The 14,554-nt window shown below is 41.0% G+C and overlaps 1 protein-coding gene across 2 annotated transcripts in view; it reads right to left on the reverse strand.

Annotated features, from left to right (window-relative positions):
- Positions 1-4,789: 4,789 nt before the first annotated feature.
- Positions 4,790-14,554, reverse strand: part of RBM22 (RNA binding motif protein 22) — an 11,517-nt gene continuing 1,752 nt past the window's right edge. The window contains exons 3-11 of one of the 2 annotated variants that reach the window (XM_005870489.2): positions 13,367-13,396; positions 12,394-12,526; positions 10,846-10,946; positions 10,567-10,739; positions 9,560-9,760; positions 8,451-8,615; positions 7,461-7,549; positions 7,146-7,277; positions 4,790-5,884 (exon numbers count right to left, since the gene is read on the reverse strand). In XM_005870489.2, coding sequence (XP_005870551.1) covers positions 5,754-5,884; positions 7,146-7,277; positions 7,461-7,549; positions 8,451-8,615; positions 9,560-9,760; positions 10,567-10,739; positions 10,846-10,946; positions 12,394-12,526; positions 13,367-13,396 — 1,155 coding nt within the window. In that variant the 3' untranslated portion in view covers positions 4,790-5,753. Of the gene's footprint in view, positions 5,885-7,145; positions 7,278-7,460; positions 7,550-8,450; positions 8,616-9,559; positions 9,761-10,566; positions 10,740-10,845; positions 10,947-12,393; positions 12,527-13,201; positions 13,339-13,366; positions 13,397-14,554 lie in introns of those variants that run through there. The other variant, XM_014543103.1, reaches the window with a different exon arrangement.

Genomic DNA, 14,554 nt, shown 5'->3' on the forward strand with positions numbered 1-14,554 from the left:
GAGTGCACAAATTTTTGTGCACCGGGCCTCTAGTCTATATAATAAAAGCCTAAGCGACCCTTACGGCAGAACAACCAGAACGACCGGTCACTATGGTGGTCAGTGTGCTCCCACAGGGGGAGCGTTGCTCAGCCAGAAGCCGGCTCACTGTGGCAGAGGCAGGAGCCTCTCCAGCTTCCACAGCAGCACTAAGGAGCAGTGAGCCAAGCGGTCAGGAGCAGCGAGCAGGCAGGCTGTAAGGAGCAAGGGGTCCCAGACTGCGAGAGGGATGTTTCAATAAATGGTGTTGGGAAAATTGGACAGATACATGCAAAAAAAATGAAACTAGACCACCAACTAACACTATACACAAGAGTAAACTCAAAATGGATAAAAGACTTAAATGTAAGTGGTGAAACCATAAAAATCCCAGAAGAAACCATAGGCAGCAAAATCTCAGGCATCTCTTGTAGCATTATGTTTATGGATCTATCTCCTAGGGCAAAGAAAACTAAGAAGAAAATAAACAAATCGGACTACATCAAAATAAAAAGCTTCTTCACAGCAAAAGAAAACGAAAAGGGAGCCCACAGTATGGTAGAACATATTTGGCAATGATACATCTGAACTTGTATGCATATATGCATAACCCATGGACACAGCCAATAGGGTGGTGAAGGCCTGGGGTAGAGTGGGATAAGTGGGGTCAATGGGGGAAAAAGGGGACATATGTCATACTTTCAACAATAAAGATTTTAAAAAATAAAAAAATAAAAGTGCCCATAATGTATCACAGAGAAGTAAAGAAATGGAAAACATGAGAGAAAAAAGTTAAAAGACATGGAAAATAAAATTAAAATGCTCAACACTACTACCAGGAGTTCCAGAAGGATTGTAAAAATGACTGAGGGTTTCTCAGACTTGATGAAAAACATAAACTCACATAGTCCTCACCCTGTATGAGAAGGATAAATTAAATCCATATTTCAGAAACACTATACTAAAATTATACAACTCCAAAGTCACAGAGAAATGTCAAAGGCACCCAGACAAAAAAGTTAGATTACCTACAAAAGAACAACACTTAGATGAAAAAAAAATCTTCAAGAAGAGCCAAATAAATAAATTTTCAGACAAAGAAATATTAAAGTGTTTTCCACTTACCCCTGCAAGAACTACAAAAGAACCTTGTTTTGGGAAGGATCCAGAAAGAAAGCATAGAATTTAAGAAGCAACAGTAAGCAGAGAAATCAATTCCATAGGCAGCAGAAAGGATGCAAAAGAAGCAAAGACAAATAAAATAAAGTGATATAAATACATTCGACCATATCAGTTATCACAACAGATATAGATGTATAGGACTCACCAGTTTAAAGACAGATTCACAGATCGGATAATAAGTAATTCCAGCTCCATGCTGTTCACAAGCAGCACTCCTAAAAACATAACACAGAAATAAACTAAAGAAATGGAAAAGGATAAATCAGTCCAATACCATCCCAAAGAAATGTGTTCTATCCAGCCAGTTGTGCTCAGTGGTTGAGCGTCGACCTATGAACCAGGAGGTCATGGTACTATTCCCGGTCAGGACACATGCCTGCGTTGCGGACTCAATCCCTGGTGGGAGGTGTGCAATAGGCGGCTGACCAATCATTCTCTCTCATCATTGATGTTTCTCTCTCTCCCTGAAATCAATAAAGATGTATTTTTTAAAAAAGAAATGTGTTCTACTCTCATACACTGTTGGTGAAATTATAAAATGGTAGAGACACTATGGAAAGCAGTATGGAGGCTCCTCAATTAAAAATAGAACTACCGTTTAATCCAGCAATTCCACTTCTTGGGTATATATCCAAAGAAATCCAAAACACAAATTCAAAAAGATATATGCACCCTTATGTTCACTGCAGCATTATTTACAACAGCCAAGATATGGAAACAACCTAAGTGTCCATCAATAGAGAAGTGAATAAAGAGGTGGTGCATATATACAACAGAATATTATTCAGCCATAAAAAAGAAGGAAATCTTGCCATTTGCAACAATGGGTGGATCGACCCAAGCTAAGTGAAATAAGTCAGACAGAGAAAGACAAATACCAGATGATTTCACTTATGTGTGGAATCTAAAAAAACAAAATAAATGGACAAACAAAACAAACTCATAGCTAGAGAAAAAACTGATGGTCACCAAATAGGAGGGGGATTGGGTGGATGGGCAAAAAAGGTGAAAGGGATTAAGAAGTACAAATTGCCGTTATAAAAATAATCATGGGGACATAAGTACAGCATAAGGAATATATTCAATAATATTGTAATAACTATATATTGTGCCAGATGGATACTAAACTTATTGAGGTGATCTAGTCACTATGTTGTACACCTGAAACTAATATATGTCAACTATAATTGGAAAATAAATTTTTAAAAAAGAAATGTGTTCTAGCCATATTACTAGCAAAGTAAGACTTTCTGACAAAAAGTATTATTGTGATAAGGATCTTTACATAATGAGAAACCTATATTCATAATGGAAGATTTAATAGAGTTTTTAAATTATTGACCAGTTATCAAACAGATGAGTAAAGATATAGAAAATTTGAACAAAATAAAAATGTAGAATCCTGTACCAGCAAATTAGAGAATACTCATTATTTTCAATTACCTATGAAACACTTTTAAAAAATGAACACACAAAATTAAAAACTTTTGTGTATCAAAGGACACTGTCAAGAGAGTGAAAGGCAACTCACAGAATAGGATTATACCTCAGAGAATAAACATCCATGAATCCAGTGATGTAAATAAATGACTCAATAAAGGGGGAAAAGGGACAAGCCTTACTTTTTTAGACTTCCAAATACATATAAATAATCCCCCCACCAAGAGGAGGGTCGTAATTCTCCTCCTACTGATTAGACTGGGCTTACTGGTTTCCAAGAATAGAGCATAGCAAGGGAAAATATTACCTTTACCAAGAAACCTGCGACATCACCTTAACCAGTGATCAAGCCAGAGACCTGGGGACAGAGGTCATTCTAGACCCCCTCCTCTTTCACCTCCATTTACTTCAGGTTCAATGTCTCATTATAATTTGCCTTCCAAAAATCTGCCACATCACTCTTTGCCCCATGGGCAGTCACTTCAGTTGTCATGAAGCTATTCCTTCTGAGCCTTCTCCATGAGGGGAGCAGCTCAAAATACAGGTAGTGAGAAGGGTTAGAAGGTGAGGCATTGATTCGACAGAGATAAGTAACATGACCAAGGTCACACATCGGGGAGGTGCTAAAATGAGGATTTGAAATCAGGTAATCTGGCTCCAGGTTCTGTTTCAACCATTACTTAGTATAAACAAAAATGGGTTTTTTAAAAAATTTTTTATGATCAGGTTTGACTACCTCGCAGTAGAGGAACACTAGCTGCTGTAACAGAAAAGTCCTCAGGTCTCAATGGCTTACTACAACAGAATCCTCAGATAACAGTGCTCTCCTCAAGGCAGTGACAGGGAAACCCACTCCCTTCGCTGTGTGACTGCCACCTTCCAGAGATGGTCCTGCACATTTAACCAGCAGACTGGGGGGCGGGGGGGAGAACTCATAGGGTTGGGTGAGATGTTGTCACAGACCAGGTCTGGGAATGGCAAAGGTTACTTCTCACCAGTGTACCCCGAGCTGTGTGCCCTAGAAGAGAAAGAAATGGAGTTTGGTGAGCACCTATTTTTGCCAAAATCTAATTGCTCATAATTCTGACTTAAGAAACACTAATTGAGCATCTATTCTACACTTCAATTTACACTGGCTTATGCTTTTCAAAAAATACGTATATATCCATTGCCAGACAGTGCACAAAATTTAGAATCTCTTCCTTCTCAAAAAGGCAATATATGATTGGATAGTCATACATTTACTTATGCATATATATAGCTATCAAATTTGGCAATTATTAAAACACTACGATTCATATCTTATTCACAAAAGTTAAAATCTTCTATATGCTCAAAAGTAAACAAAAAATGCACAAACCCAAAACCCTACCCAAAATGGTGTCAAAATATTTGAAAGTACCCTATATTCCTAGAAATAAAATCAAATTTTTGAAGTGTTTCTAGTTTTTATCTTTTTAAAAAAACACACACAAAACCCTCTAGAGCAGTGGTTCTCAACCTTCCTAATGCCGCGACCCTTTAATACAGTTCCTCATGTTGTGGTGACCCCCAACCATAAAATTATTTTCATTGCTACTTCATAACTGTCATTTTGCTCCTGTTATGAATCGTAATGTAAATATCTGATATGCAGGATGTATTTTCATTGTTACAAATTGAACATAATTAAAGCATAGTGATTAATCACAAAAACAATATGTAATTATATGTGTTTTCCGATGATCTTAGGCGACCCCTGTGAAAGGGTCGTTCGACCCCCAAAGGGGTCGCGACCCACAGGTTGAGAACCGCTGCTCTAGAGGGAAACAAAAATTCTCCAGTGAAGCAATGGTGTTATATGGAGTATGTCCATCCCATAAATACATATTTTCAATAAAAATGACATGGAATTTTGGCTTCAGGAAAAAGGGATTTGTAAATTTTGCATTTCCTTTTCAAATGACTTGTATAATATGAGAATGATTCTAAAGTTACCATTTATCAACCACCTGCTGGCTATGGGCCTTTTTATCATCAGAGTGGACAGAGATAAAAATCAAGTTTAAAGCAACAATTTACATTTATATATAGCTTGTTTTTAACTTCCATTAACCCCAGTTCATCTACCAAAGGATAAAGAAAACAGAAATCTAGAAATAAGCCCATGACATTTGGAAAATTTACCCGTTTTAATTTTTTAAAAACAAAAAAATAAAACACAACACAACATCAAATTATGTTTTACCATCTACAATTCAGTTATATCCAAACATCCTAAGACCAAACAGAGTTCCCTGCCCAGAGTGGGGAATTAAAATGAGACACACGAAGGTGAATGCTGAAGATAAAAGTTCCAGCCGAGGTCACAAGTCTTCCATTCAAACACACTCCAAAGCTTTTCGTTTCAGTCTATTAAAGTGTTTTACAGGAAGTTCTTTAAAATAATTTCATCCCAGACACCAGGTTTCTTCATTGATACACAGCTTCATGACATTTGTTTCCATCCAAAAGGAATACAAAGTAATTTTTATTGTTGTCTCTTTTGGTAGCGTAGAGAAGTACAACTATCAGCCAGATTCCTTTAGCCATCAATGAGGAAAGGCGAGGTTAAGAAGAGACCTGGGCAGAGCTGCCTGCTGGATTCCACTTGTCTTTCTGAGGGTGTGACTTCAGAAGTGTTAAATCACACTTATGCCACTACAATGATTAGTACTAGTAATCTTTTTTTAGATGATAAAAAGGAAAATACCTAATGGACATAAAAACAGTCAAAAGATTCTTTCCGCAGGTTAATGCCCCCCTCCCCCTCCAAAAAAATAATACAAAATGAACATATAATTGGGATGGAAACTCCATTGGATATTCCAACTCACCCCACTGCTTGCTCCCCATAGAAGGGGAACAGGCATTAAGTTTTATTAGTAACGTTATAGTAACCAGATGTGTCAATGGCAGCTTATTTGAGGTCCATCAATCAAAGCATGGCTATTGTTTTCTGACTGCCCACATCTGAACACATTCAGCTACTATGGAAACTACAAAGGAAGGAAAAATATATTTATTCCAAGATTCGTTTACTGGGATTTTTAAGCGCCCTGTCTTCTGTAGAGCCCCAGAATGGTGATAATGTGCTAGGGGCTGCTGTGTTTCCCAGCATGAGCTCCCATTCTCTGAGGGTCCTGAGAAGGATAGTGGATTGGTCCTGGAGCCCTCATGAAAGGAGGAGGTGGTCCCATTGGGTGGAACATATGTGGCCCAAAACCTGCAGATGGGAGAACAAATGTGTTAGACTTGCAGTTCCCCTGACCACCTTTCAAACCTCTGAATCTTTCTAAGGTCAACACCACTTGCACATAAACCAAATGACAAGGAGCTTCAGAAAATGTCAATTCATAAGACTTGCTTAGAAATGTCTCCCTGTATTATTTCCTCAGTTTGAGAATCCATTCCTCTCAGTCCAGGTTAACAGAAATTCCACAGGACTCAAGGTATCTGATAATATGTCTTCCAAGCCCCTGCTAGCTATCAAACATGCCAATCCTGCCAAGCAGGATTCCTCAGGATCTGGGAGGTGAGGAAGAAATCAGGCTGACCCTGATTTGATGGAATCAAATGATGGAAGACCCTGTCATCATTAACCTCAATGATTTATATTAGAATGGAGGGTGTTCTAAACCAGGACTTTCTTCAAAGAGTATGGGAATTCTGCCACAGGGGCACTGGCCACCTGTGACTTACACTGTTCGCACTGTCACTGACATTTTTTAAAAAATGTACTTTATTGATTTCAGAGAGGGAGAGGAAGAGAGATAGAAAAATCAATGATGAGAGATAATCATTCATTGATCAGCCGCTTCCTGCATGCCCCACACTGGGGATCAAACCTGCAACCCGGGCATGTGCCGAGACTGGGAATCCAACCGTGACCTCCTGGTTCATAGGTTGACATTTAACCACGGAGCCACACCGGTTGGGCTGTCACTGACATTTTCTAGAGCAGCACTATACAAACTGCCAGTCTTTCAACTGTGTACTCCTGGCCACCAACAAGGTAAAGACTGTGAGCCAAATGTAACTAATTACACAACCAAGCACACTATTTAGTTTGTCTTATAATTTTTTATATCAAGACTTCCATTTACATTCTGGCACAAGCTCCTTATCTTTGTATACAGGTAACAACACTTTGTGAACTGGTGGACGTCCACAGCCTGCACTTTAAGCAGTAGTGCTCTAGGGCATCAGGATTACATTAGAACAGGGAACAAACTGGCCATATGTCACTGTAATCGATGAACTCCTATTCTGATTTTAAATATACTCAGATCTTTAGAAAACTGGTGACTTTCCCCTCCTTGGCAGGCCAGAAAAAAAAAAAGAAATATCAGGAATCCTAACAAATCAGATTTACTTGAGGATTCTACGAGACAAACTCAAAGGATTTAGACCAATAGACATGACTTTCAAAAGAACTTTTTAGGGCTAAGTCAGACTTATTTACTAAGAAGGAAGGTAGACATTACCTGGGGGTGGGGGTGGGGCAATTCCAGGGGGTGGCGGCAGGGCGATGTTCACCACAGCTGGAGGGCCACTGGGGGGCAGGTCGAAGTAGTTGGCAGAGGCTTCTTCCTCTGCTGCAGGAGGAGGGGGAAGAGCTGGAGGAGAGAAGAGAGCCAACAGTTAGAAGGGAAGACAACTGTGCAATGTTGTTTCCACTGCCTTTAAATTTGGGAGTTTTGAGCGAAGACAGAGCTGTTGCTGGAGCCAGAGACGTGGGTCTCTTCCATCACTCAGAGATCATCAGAGCATCTGTAGCTAGCAAGAAAGCCTGCACTCACCTCCTGGCAGGCCTGGAACAGGCTCCAGCTTGATGCCAGAGTCTGTGGTTCCGTCTTTCTCTTTTTCTTTTCCTCGGGCTGCTTGGGACCTGAGAGACAGACATACACATCAGCAGTGTGTCCCTTCTCTCACACCTCTACTTCTCAGGCTTTCTAGTCAAATGGAGTTTCTTCACTCCTTGCCCCACTTTTTCCCTTTAAATGTCAGTGCAGTGGATAAGATCAAAGGGTTTTTGTTTTGCTTTTTTCTAAAATATATTCTGATTGATTTCAGAGAGGAAGGGAGAGGGATAGATAGAAACGTCAGTGATGAGAATCATTAATCGGCTGCCTCCTGCACGCCCCACTGGGGATCTAGCCCACAACCTGGGCATGTGCCCTAACCAGGAATCGAACCATGACCTCCTGGTTCATAGAGGTCGATGCTCAACCACTGAGCCATGCCAGCTTGGCACGACCAAATGTTTTGAAGCCAGAAAGACCTGGGTTCATAACTTGCTGGAACTATTATAAGGACTAGAAGAGGCAACCTATGTATATTTAGTACACAGCCTAATTAGCACCCAGGAAGCACTCCATAAGGGTCGCTACTGCTATCAGCAATCTTTTCCATGGCTCCCGGTGAGAAATATGTTCCCCTTTGAACTTTCAGGGCATTTCATCACTTTCAAACCTAAATTAGTTTTTCTTCCCCACTGGGCAGTCAGCCTCTAGAAGACAGAATCTGGTCTAATTCATTTGTATCCACCTTCAGGCCCTGGCATTATACTTAGCCTATAATAACTGGTCACAAAACACATGAACCCTCAAAGATTACTACACCAAAACCCAGAATAACAGTCCAAAACAGGATACTCTGAACATCCACAGGAATGAATGTTAGATAAGGAAAAATTCTTTTTGACCCATTCACCAAAAGCTCACTAGCCCCAGGTAATGAAACAGTTTTCTTGAAAATCTCAAAGATATTTTAAAATAGTCTATCCTCACCTTCCCCATTTCACATTAAGTCGACGGCCATTGACAATTAGCTTATTAAAGGACTTCTCTGCAGCCACTTCAGCAGCCTGCCTTGTGGCAAACTGGATGAAAGCACATTGCTGTCTCTGCACCACGGTGATCGTCCGAATCTCTCCAAACTGGTAGAAATGATTTCTGAAGGGATACAGGCAGAGAAAAATGATAACAACACACACATTCCCAGAAGGGTGACAGCAGGTTATTCACTCTTCTACTGACTCACCACAAGGTACATGGCCCCATGGTTATCTCCCTAACTACCTGCAGGTAGTTTCCCCAATACCTTACGTACTATGAGGCTGCATATTGAGAGGAAAAGAAAAATAATGGACAAATAAATTTTATTCAACATCTCAGGGTCTTCCCCATGGAGGAAAGGGGGCCCCAGTAAGTTCCTTAAGGACCCTAAACCCTAGATAAGGAGATAGCCAACTATAGTCTCCATGGCCGACGAGCCAAGAATGTTTAAAGAAATGTTTTAAAAGGTTGTAAAAAGAAGATGAGAAGGAGAAGAGTCTGCCACCCCCTGGAGACTGTCTAGCTCACTTAGGGTGTAGTGAAGACAGGCTACCAAGGCAGCTTATAAACTTATAGGAGTTTCTTTACCACTTTCTCTCTTTGGGAGAGCTATTTCCACTCTCTGCCCAGATGTCTCATTTAGCTGACTAAAATACAAGCTGAGAATCATACAAATTTACCAAATGCCAATCTCTTTAAAAAGCCAACAATTTAAACCATAAGAGTCTTATAATAATGGCAAAACTTCCCTTCCCCTACATAATCAGCCTACTTGATTGTGTGCCCTATTCTAAAAACTCTATTTGGCTATTAGGCCAAATAGAATCTCATGTAATTATCACCACATGCAAGAATGAACTAAGCACTGTTGATGAACATTATTACTCTGGCATCATAAAGAACAATTTTATAAAAATTCTAGTCGGCATATTTACTGACTATAAACTAATTAAAGAAAAATGTATTTTTAAAGGATTATCATGCTTGCCTGTTATTGCCCCCCACAAGTTATTCCAAGGCAGCTAAAAGCAAAAAGAGCTCATAAAATTATATCCACAAACCTTAAATCTGTCTCAGTAATGGTATCGCCCAGACCACCAACATATAGTGTGGTGATAGTCTTGTCCTCTGGCGGGTCCAAACGAGGCATTGTTGAAGCCCGCTTTAGAAGCTTATCTGCCACAGGGTCATTGATTCCATAATATCGGTCTTTAATGTTCTGATCAGCAAGGGGGTCATCTGGATCTGTAGGCTTCTCATGTCTATGGTTCAAGAAAGAACAATGCATAAAGATGAAACAAAACAATTTATAGGTATCACCCAACAGTAGCTACACCCAAATATATACCCAGAAATGCCTTTTAAACTAAAACCCTGGTCATACCAAAACAAAATTATTGATATAGAGCTGATATCAAGTGATTTACTGTATTACAAGGACTTGCCAGCCTCCTGAAACCCATTGAAATGACCATCTAGGGCGGCAGTTTCCTTAGAAATACTTTTGGCACAATTCACCCCCAAACAAAGGGTAACCAAAACATCGTTCTCTCTCTCAAGGTCAATGGTTCTTAACATATTTGAGGTCTTGCATTCCAGAGTCTGATTAAAGCTATGGACCCAGGCCTAGACAACGGAATAATTTTTTTGGTGGGGGTGAGATTAACCAACCCCAAGTTAAGAGCTCCTAATCCACATGCTTGGCAGTCCTGACGGAAACATACTCACACACCCTTAGATGCCTGGCCTTCATTTGACCTCATCAACCCATTGAAATTCAAGCCAGTGAGACCATAATAGTGAAGACTTACAACTCAGGGTAAACATCTGTGTTATACAGCACAGTAATTTAGCTTCCCAATGCTTAGTTATAAGTAAAAGCTCCATTATATGTAAAAACGATTTAATCAAGCTTTTCTAAATTTAACAGTCTTAAGATATGAGATATACCACACTAGTTGTATACACTTTTAGATTTTAAGGCAGAGATTGTTTAAACTAGCACCTCCCACTTCTTAGATGACTAATCATCTGAAAGCAAATACTGAAAACGCACTTCAGCTCTTACCTGTATGGACATTCCTCTCCTCTCTTACATTCTCCTTTCACCCAGAAGGAGCAAATGTGGGGTCGATTCCTTTTGTAGTAGGGTGTGGTCCGGGCCAGTTTGAGCAGCATGTCACTGGTGGATGTGGCTTTCCCCAGCATGCCAACTGGCCGTGTTCCATCAGAGTTAGAAATCTACACACAGGGATGGCAAATTCAAAAGATAAATTATATAAACTGTGTCAATCCACTAGGATTCTTTTACCAAATAAAAGACTACCTCAAGAAAGTGGCAGCATACCTCCCTCTCCATATTCTGTGTGTAGTACTCTTTGTTGACATCTGATTTTGGCATGTCATCCTTAAAAGACAGCCCTGCATCACGAACCTGGATGGGCAGGCCTGGTACAAAGGAAAGGAGGGAAAACAGGCATATTTAAAAACATTGCTGAATATACACACAGAATACAGTATCATCCTTTCTCCACTTTCTTATTTAGTACCAGAGGCTTTACTATATTTTTACTGAAAATATTTAGCACCATCAGGCAAATATTGCTACGGAGCATTCTAAGAAATTGTCCTAATTCCTGAGCTAGCATGATTCTGAAACAAATGTTTTAGAAAATCTTTTAGATGAACAAACTTTGGGTATACTCAGATTTGACTTATAAATTAATAATGTATCTAGCCCAAACGGTGTGTCTCAGTGGACTGAGCATCGCCCCAGGCACCAAGTGTCCACCCAGGAGCTAGGAGATCACGGGTTCAATGCCCAGGTTGTGGGCTCAATCCTCAGTAGGGGGCATGCAGGAGGCAGCTGATCAATGTTCTCTCTCATCGATGTTTCTATCTCTCTCTTCCTTCCTTACTTGCTCTCAAAAAAAAAAAAAAAAAAAAAAAACACAATAAAAACGTATTTTAAATAAATGCAAAAAGTGGTTCATTTTAGGTTAGTCCTATAGATTGTCTGGATAGTCATGGTCATATATGGGGTCATTGTATTATAGGACCAGAACCTCTCCTTAACAAACATATAAATAGGTGACCAGGGCCCTAGTTGGTTTGGCTTAGTGGATAGAGCATCGGCCTGGGGACTAAAGGGTCCCAGGTTCAATTCTGGTCAAGGGCACATGCCCGGGTTGTGAGCTCAATCCCCAGTAGGGAGTGTGCAGGAGGCAGACAATCAATAATTCTGTCTCATCATTGATGTTTCTCTCTCTCTCCCCCTCTCCCTTTCTCTCTGGAATCAATAAAAATATTAAAAAATAGTAACAATACTGTGACCAGGACTGAGAAACAGAGCAGCTTTCTGAATTTAACATATATAAACTCGTATTTTCCTTTTACCGTACAGCAGAAACTCTGTGGAAAAAGTATTTTCTCATAAACAAGTCACTTTCAGTTAAGAAAAAAAAGGAATTACTCTGAAACAGTGGCAGCATATCAGTCCTAACAATACAGTTGAGACAAAAACCTAAAGCAAGATTAGCCTATGAGCTTCTGGTAGGAACTGTGGAAAAAAGCTTTGGATCTAGAAAGAAGCCCAAGGCAAAGAAATTACCTACCATAGGAACAAGGCCTTTACCTCCCCTTGGCTACAGATGCACAGAAGGGAGTTTTAGGCTAGTTCTAATTAATTCCCAACTTTTCTCTACGTTCCTACTGCTGTTCAGGAGTTCTCTAGGATTGCCTAGTATGGTTCTCCCCTTACAATAAAAAGCAGACCACAGCACACATTCCAAACTGGGGTCAAAACAGAGGTAGGGTAGACATGGGAGGTGAAAAGACTGGTTTGTTGTCTAGGGCACCTGCATACTTTCAGATTTATTGGACAGGGCAAACATACCATACTCCAGATCCAAGAGGCAAGTCTGACAAACATTCTTCAATTTACTACAGGTTTGGCACACTTCAGTCTTCTTGAAACGCATGCGGACTCCGGGGCACCAGCGAAACACTGTGAATGGCCTGGCACAGATCTTTAACACAAAATAAGAGCCACAGAGTGTGAATAGTCCTGATCTGGACAATGAATCCAGACTTAATAACAATGGGGGATTCAAAGAAAGGATCCCCAAATCTAGGGTTTACAAGAAACCTTAGCAATCATCTAGCCTAAATGCCATTTGATATTTCAATCATATTTACAACGCTCTGCCCCAGTAGTAAAAAATTCACATAGCGCCCTGACCAGTTTGGCTCAGTGGATAGAGCATCGGCCTGCAGACTGAAGGGTCCCAGGTTCGATTCCAGTCAAGGGCATGTACCTTGGTTGCCGGCACATCCCCAGTAGGGGGCGTGCAGGAGGCAGCTGATTGATGTTTCTCTCTCATGGATGTTTCTAACTCTCTATCCCTCTCCCTTCCTCTCTGTAAAAAAATCAACAAAAATATATTTTTTAAAAAAATTCACATAGCACAGAAAGAGGAATTTTCAGTCCTCTCCACCCCATTAATAATGTGACCCTTAATCCTTTTCATGGTGAGTGGGGAGTGTCACACACTCCTTTGAGAATCTTATGACAGCTGTGATCTTCCTCCGCAGCTAAAATTCTCATGTGCACAATCAACACTTGGTATACAATCTCAGGGGGTTCAAAGCCATCCACAGACACCAAGTTAAGAACCCCTATATTGAAGGGCTCATTTTCTTACCTCACACACTAAACAGTTAACAGCCAATGAGTACATAAATGATATATGAAAGTTGTGTAGCACTGACTTTTACCGGAAGACCTCAAAGCTCAGCAAGTTGAAAGCTAATTTGGTAGAAAAAAGTAAAATAAAATGAAATAATTACTCTTTAACAGACATACTTACTTTGCATTCCTTCCCATACTTTTCTTTGGTCTGAAATAGAAAAAAACAAACAAACAGAAAAGAACTTGAGTTCCAGAAAAAAAACAAAACTAGGTGTCTGCTTCTTCCCCCAATACAACCCAAGAAATGTGTGTGGCATCCTAAAGGGTGTGTGTGTGTGGGGTGGGGGGGGATAAATTCTAATCACCTACTATGAGCTCTAACCTCTTAAGAATCTTATGCATCTAACACCAAGTAGCATGTGTCTTTAAACAGCCAAAACTTTCAGGCTCACCACTGTCTCCCAAGAACGAAACCTCCTAACTCAGCGGTTCTCAACCTGTGGGTCGCGACCCCTTTGGAGGTCAAATGACCCTTTCACAGGGGTCGCCTAAGACCATCGGGAAACACATATCCTATCTAATAAAAGACAAAAAGGGTAATTAACCATACCTCCATTACGCTTCCCATTGGCTAATCAGCGAGATATGCAAATTAACCGCCAACAAAGATGGCGGCCGGCAGCCACACAGCTGAAGCGAGCAGGAGGCTTGCTTGCTCCAGTGATGGAGGAAGCCAAGGTTCCCCGCCTGCCGTGGCCCGGCTCTAAGCTCCAAAAGCCACAGCTCCAAAAGCAACAAAGTTTGAATTATAGAAGCCAAACAAACCCCAGATACCTGCTTTCAGCCAGCCGAGGCCTCAGAGCTGGGAGCGCCAGTGACGGCAACAAAGTTTCAATTATAGAAGGTAAATAAATCCCAGAATAAAAAAAAAAAGAAAGAAAGAAAGAAAAAAAGGAGAGGCTGGGAGCTTCAGTCACCAGTCAGCCTGAAAACGGCCCTCAGCCCCTCACCCAGACTGGCCAGGCACCCCAGTGGGGACCCCCACCCTAAAGGGGGTGTGGCCAGCCTGAAAACAGCCATCAGCCCCTCACCCAGGCTGTCCAGGCACCCAAGCGGGACCCGCACCCTGATCCGGGACACCCTTCAGGGCAAACCAGCCGGCCCTCACCTGTGCACCAGGCCTCTCTCGTATGTAGTAAAAGGGTAATATGCAAACTGACCCTAACAGCAGAACGACTGGGAATGACTGGTCACTATGACACACACTCACCACCAGGGGGCAGACACTCAATGCAGGAGCTGCCCTCTGGTGGTCAGTGCGCTCCCACATGGGGGAGCTCTGCTCAGCCACAAGCCAGGCTGATGG

Source organism: Myotis brandtii, unplaced genomic scaffold, assembly GCF_000412655.1.
Source record: "Myotis brandtii unplaced genomic scaffold, ASM41265v1 scaffold32, whole genome shotgun sequence".
Taxonomy (NCBI): domain Eukaryota; kingdom Metazoa; phylum Chordata; class Mammalia; order Chiroptera; family Vespertilionidae; genus Myotis; species Myotis brandtii.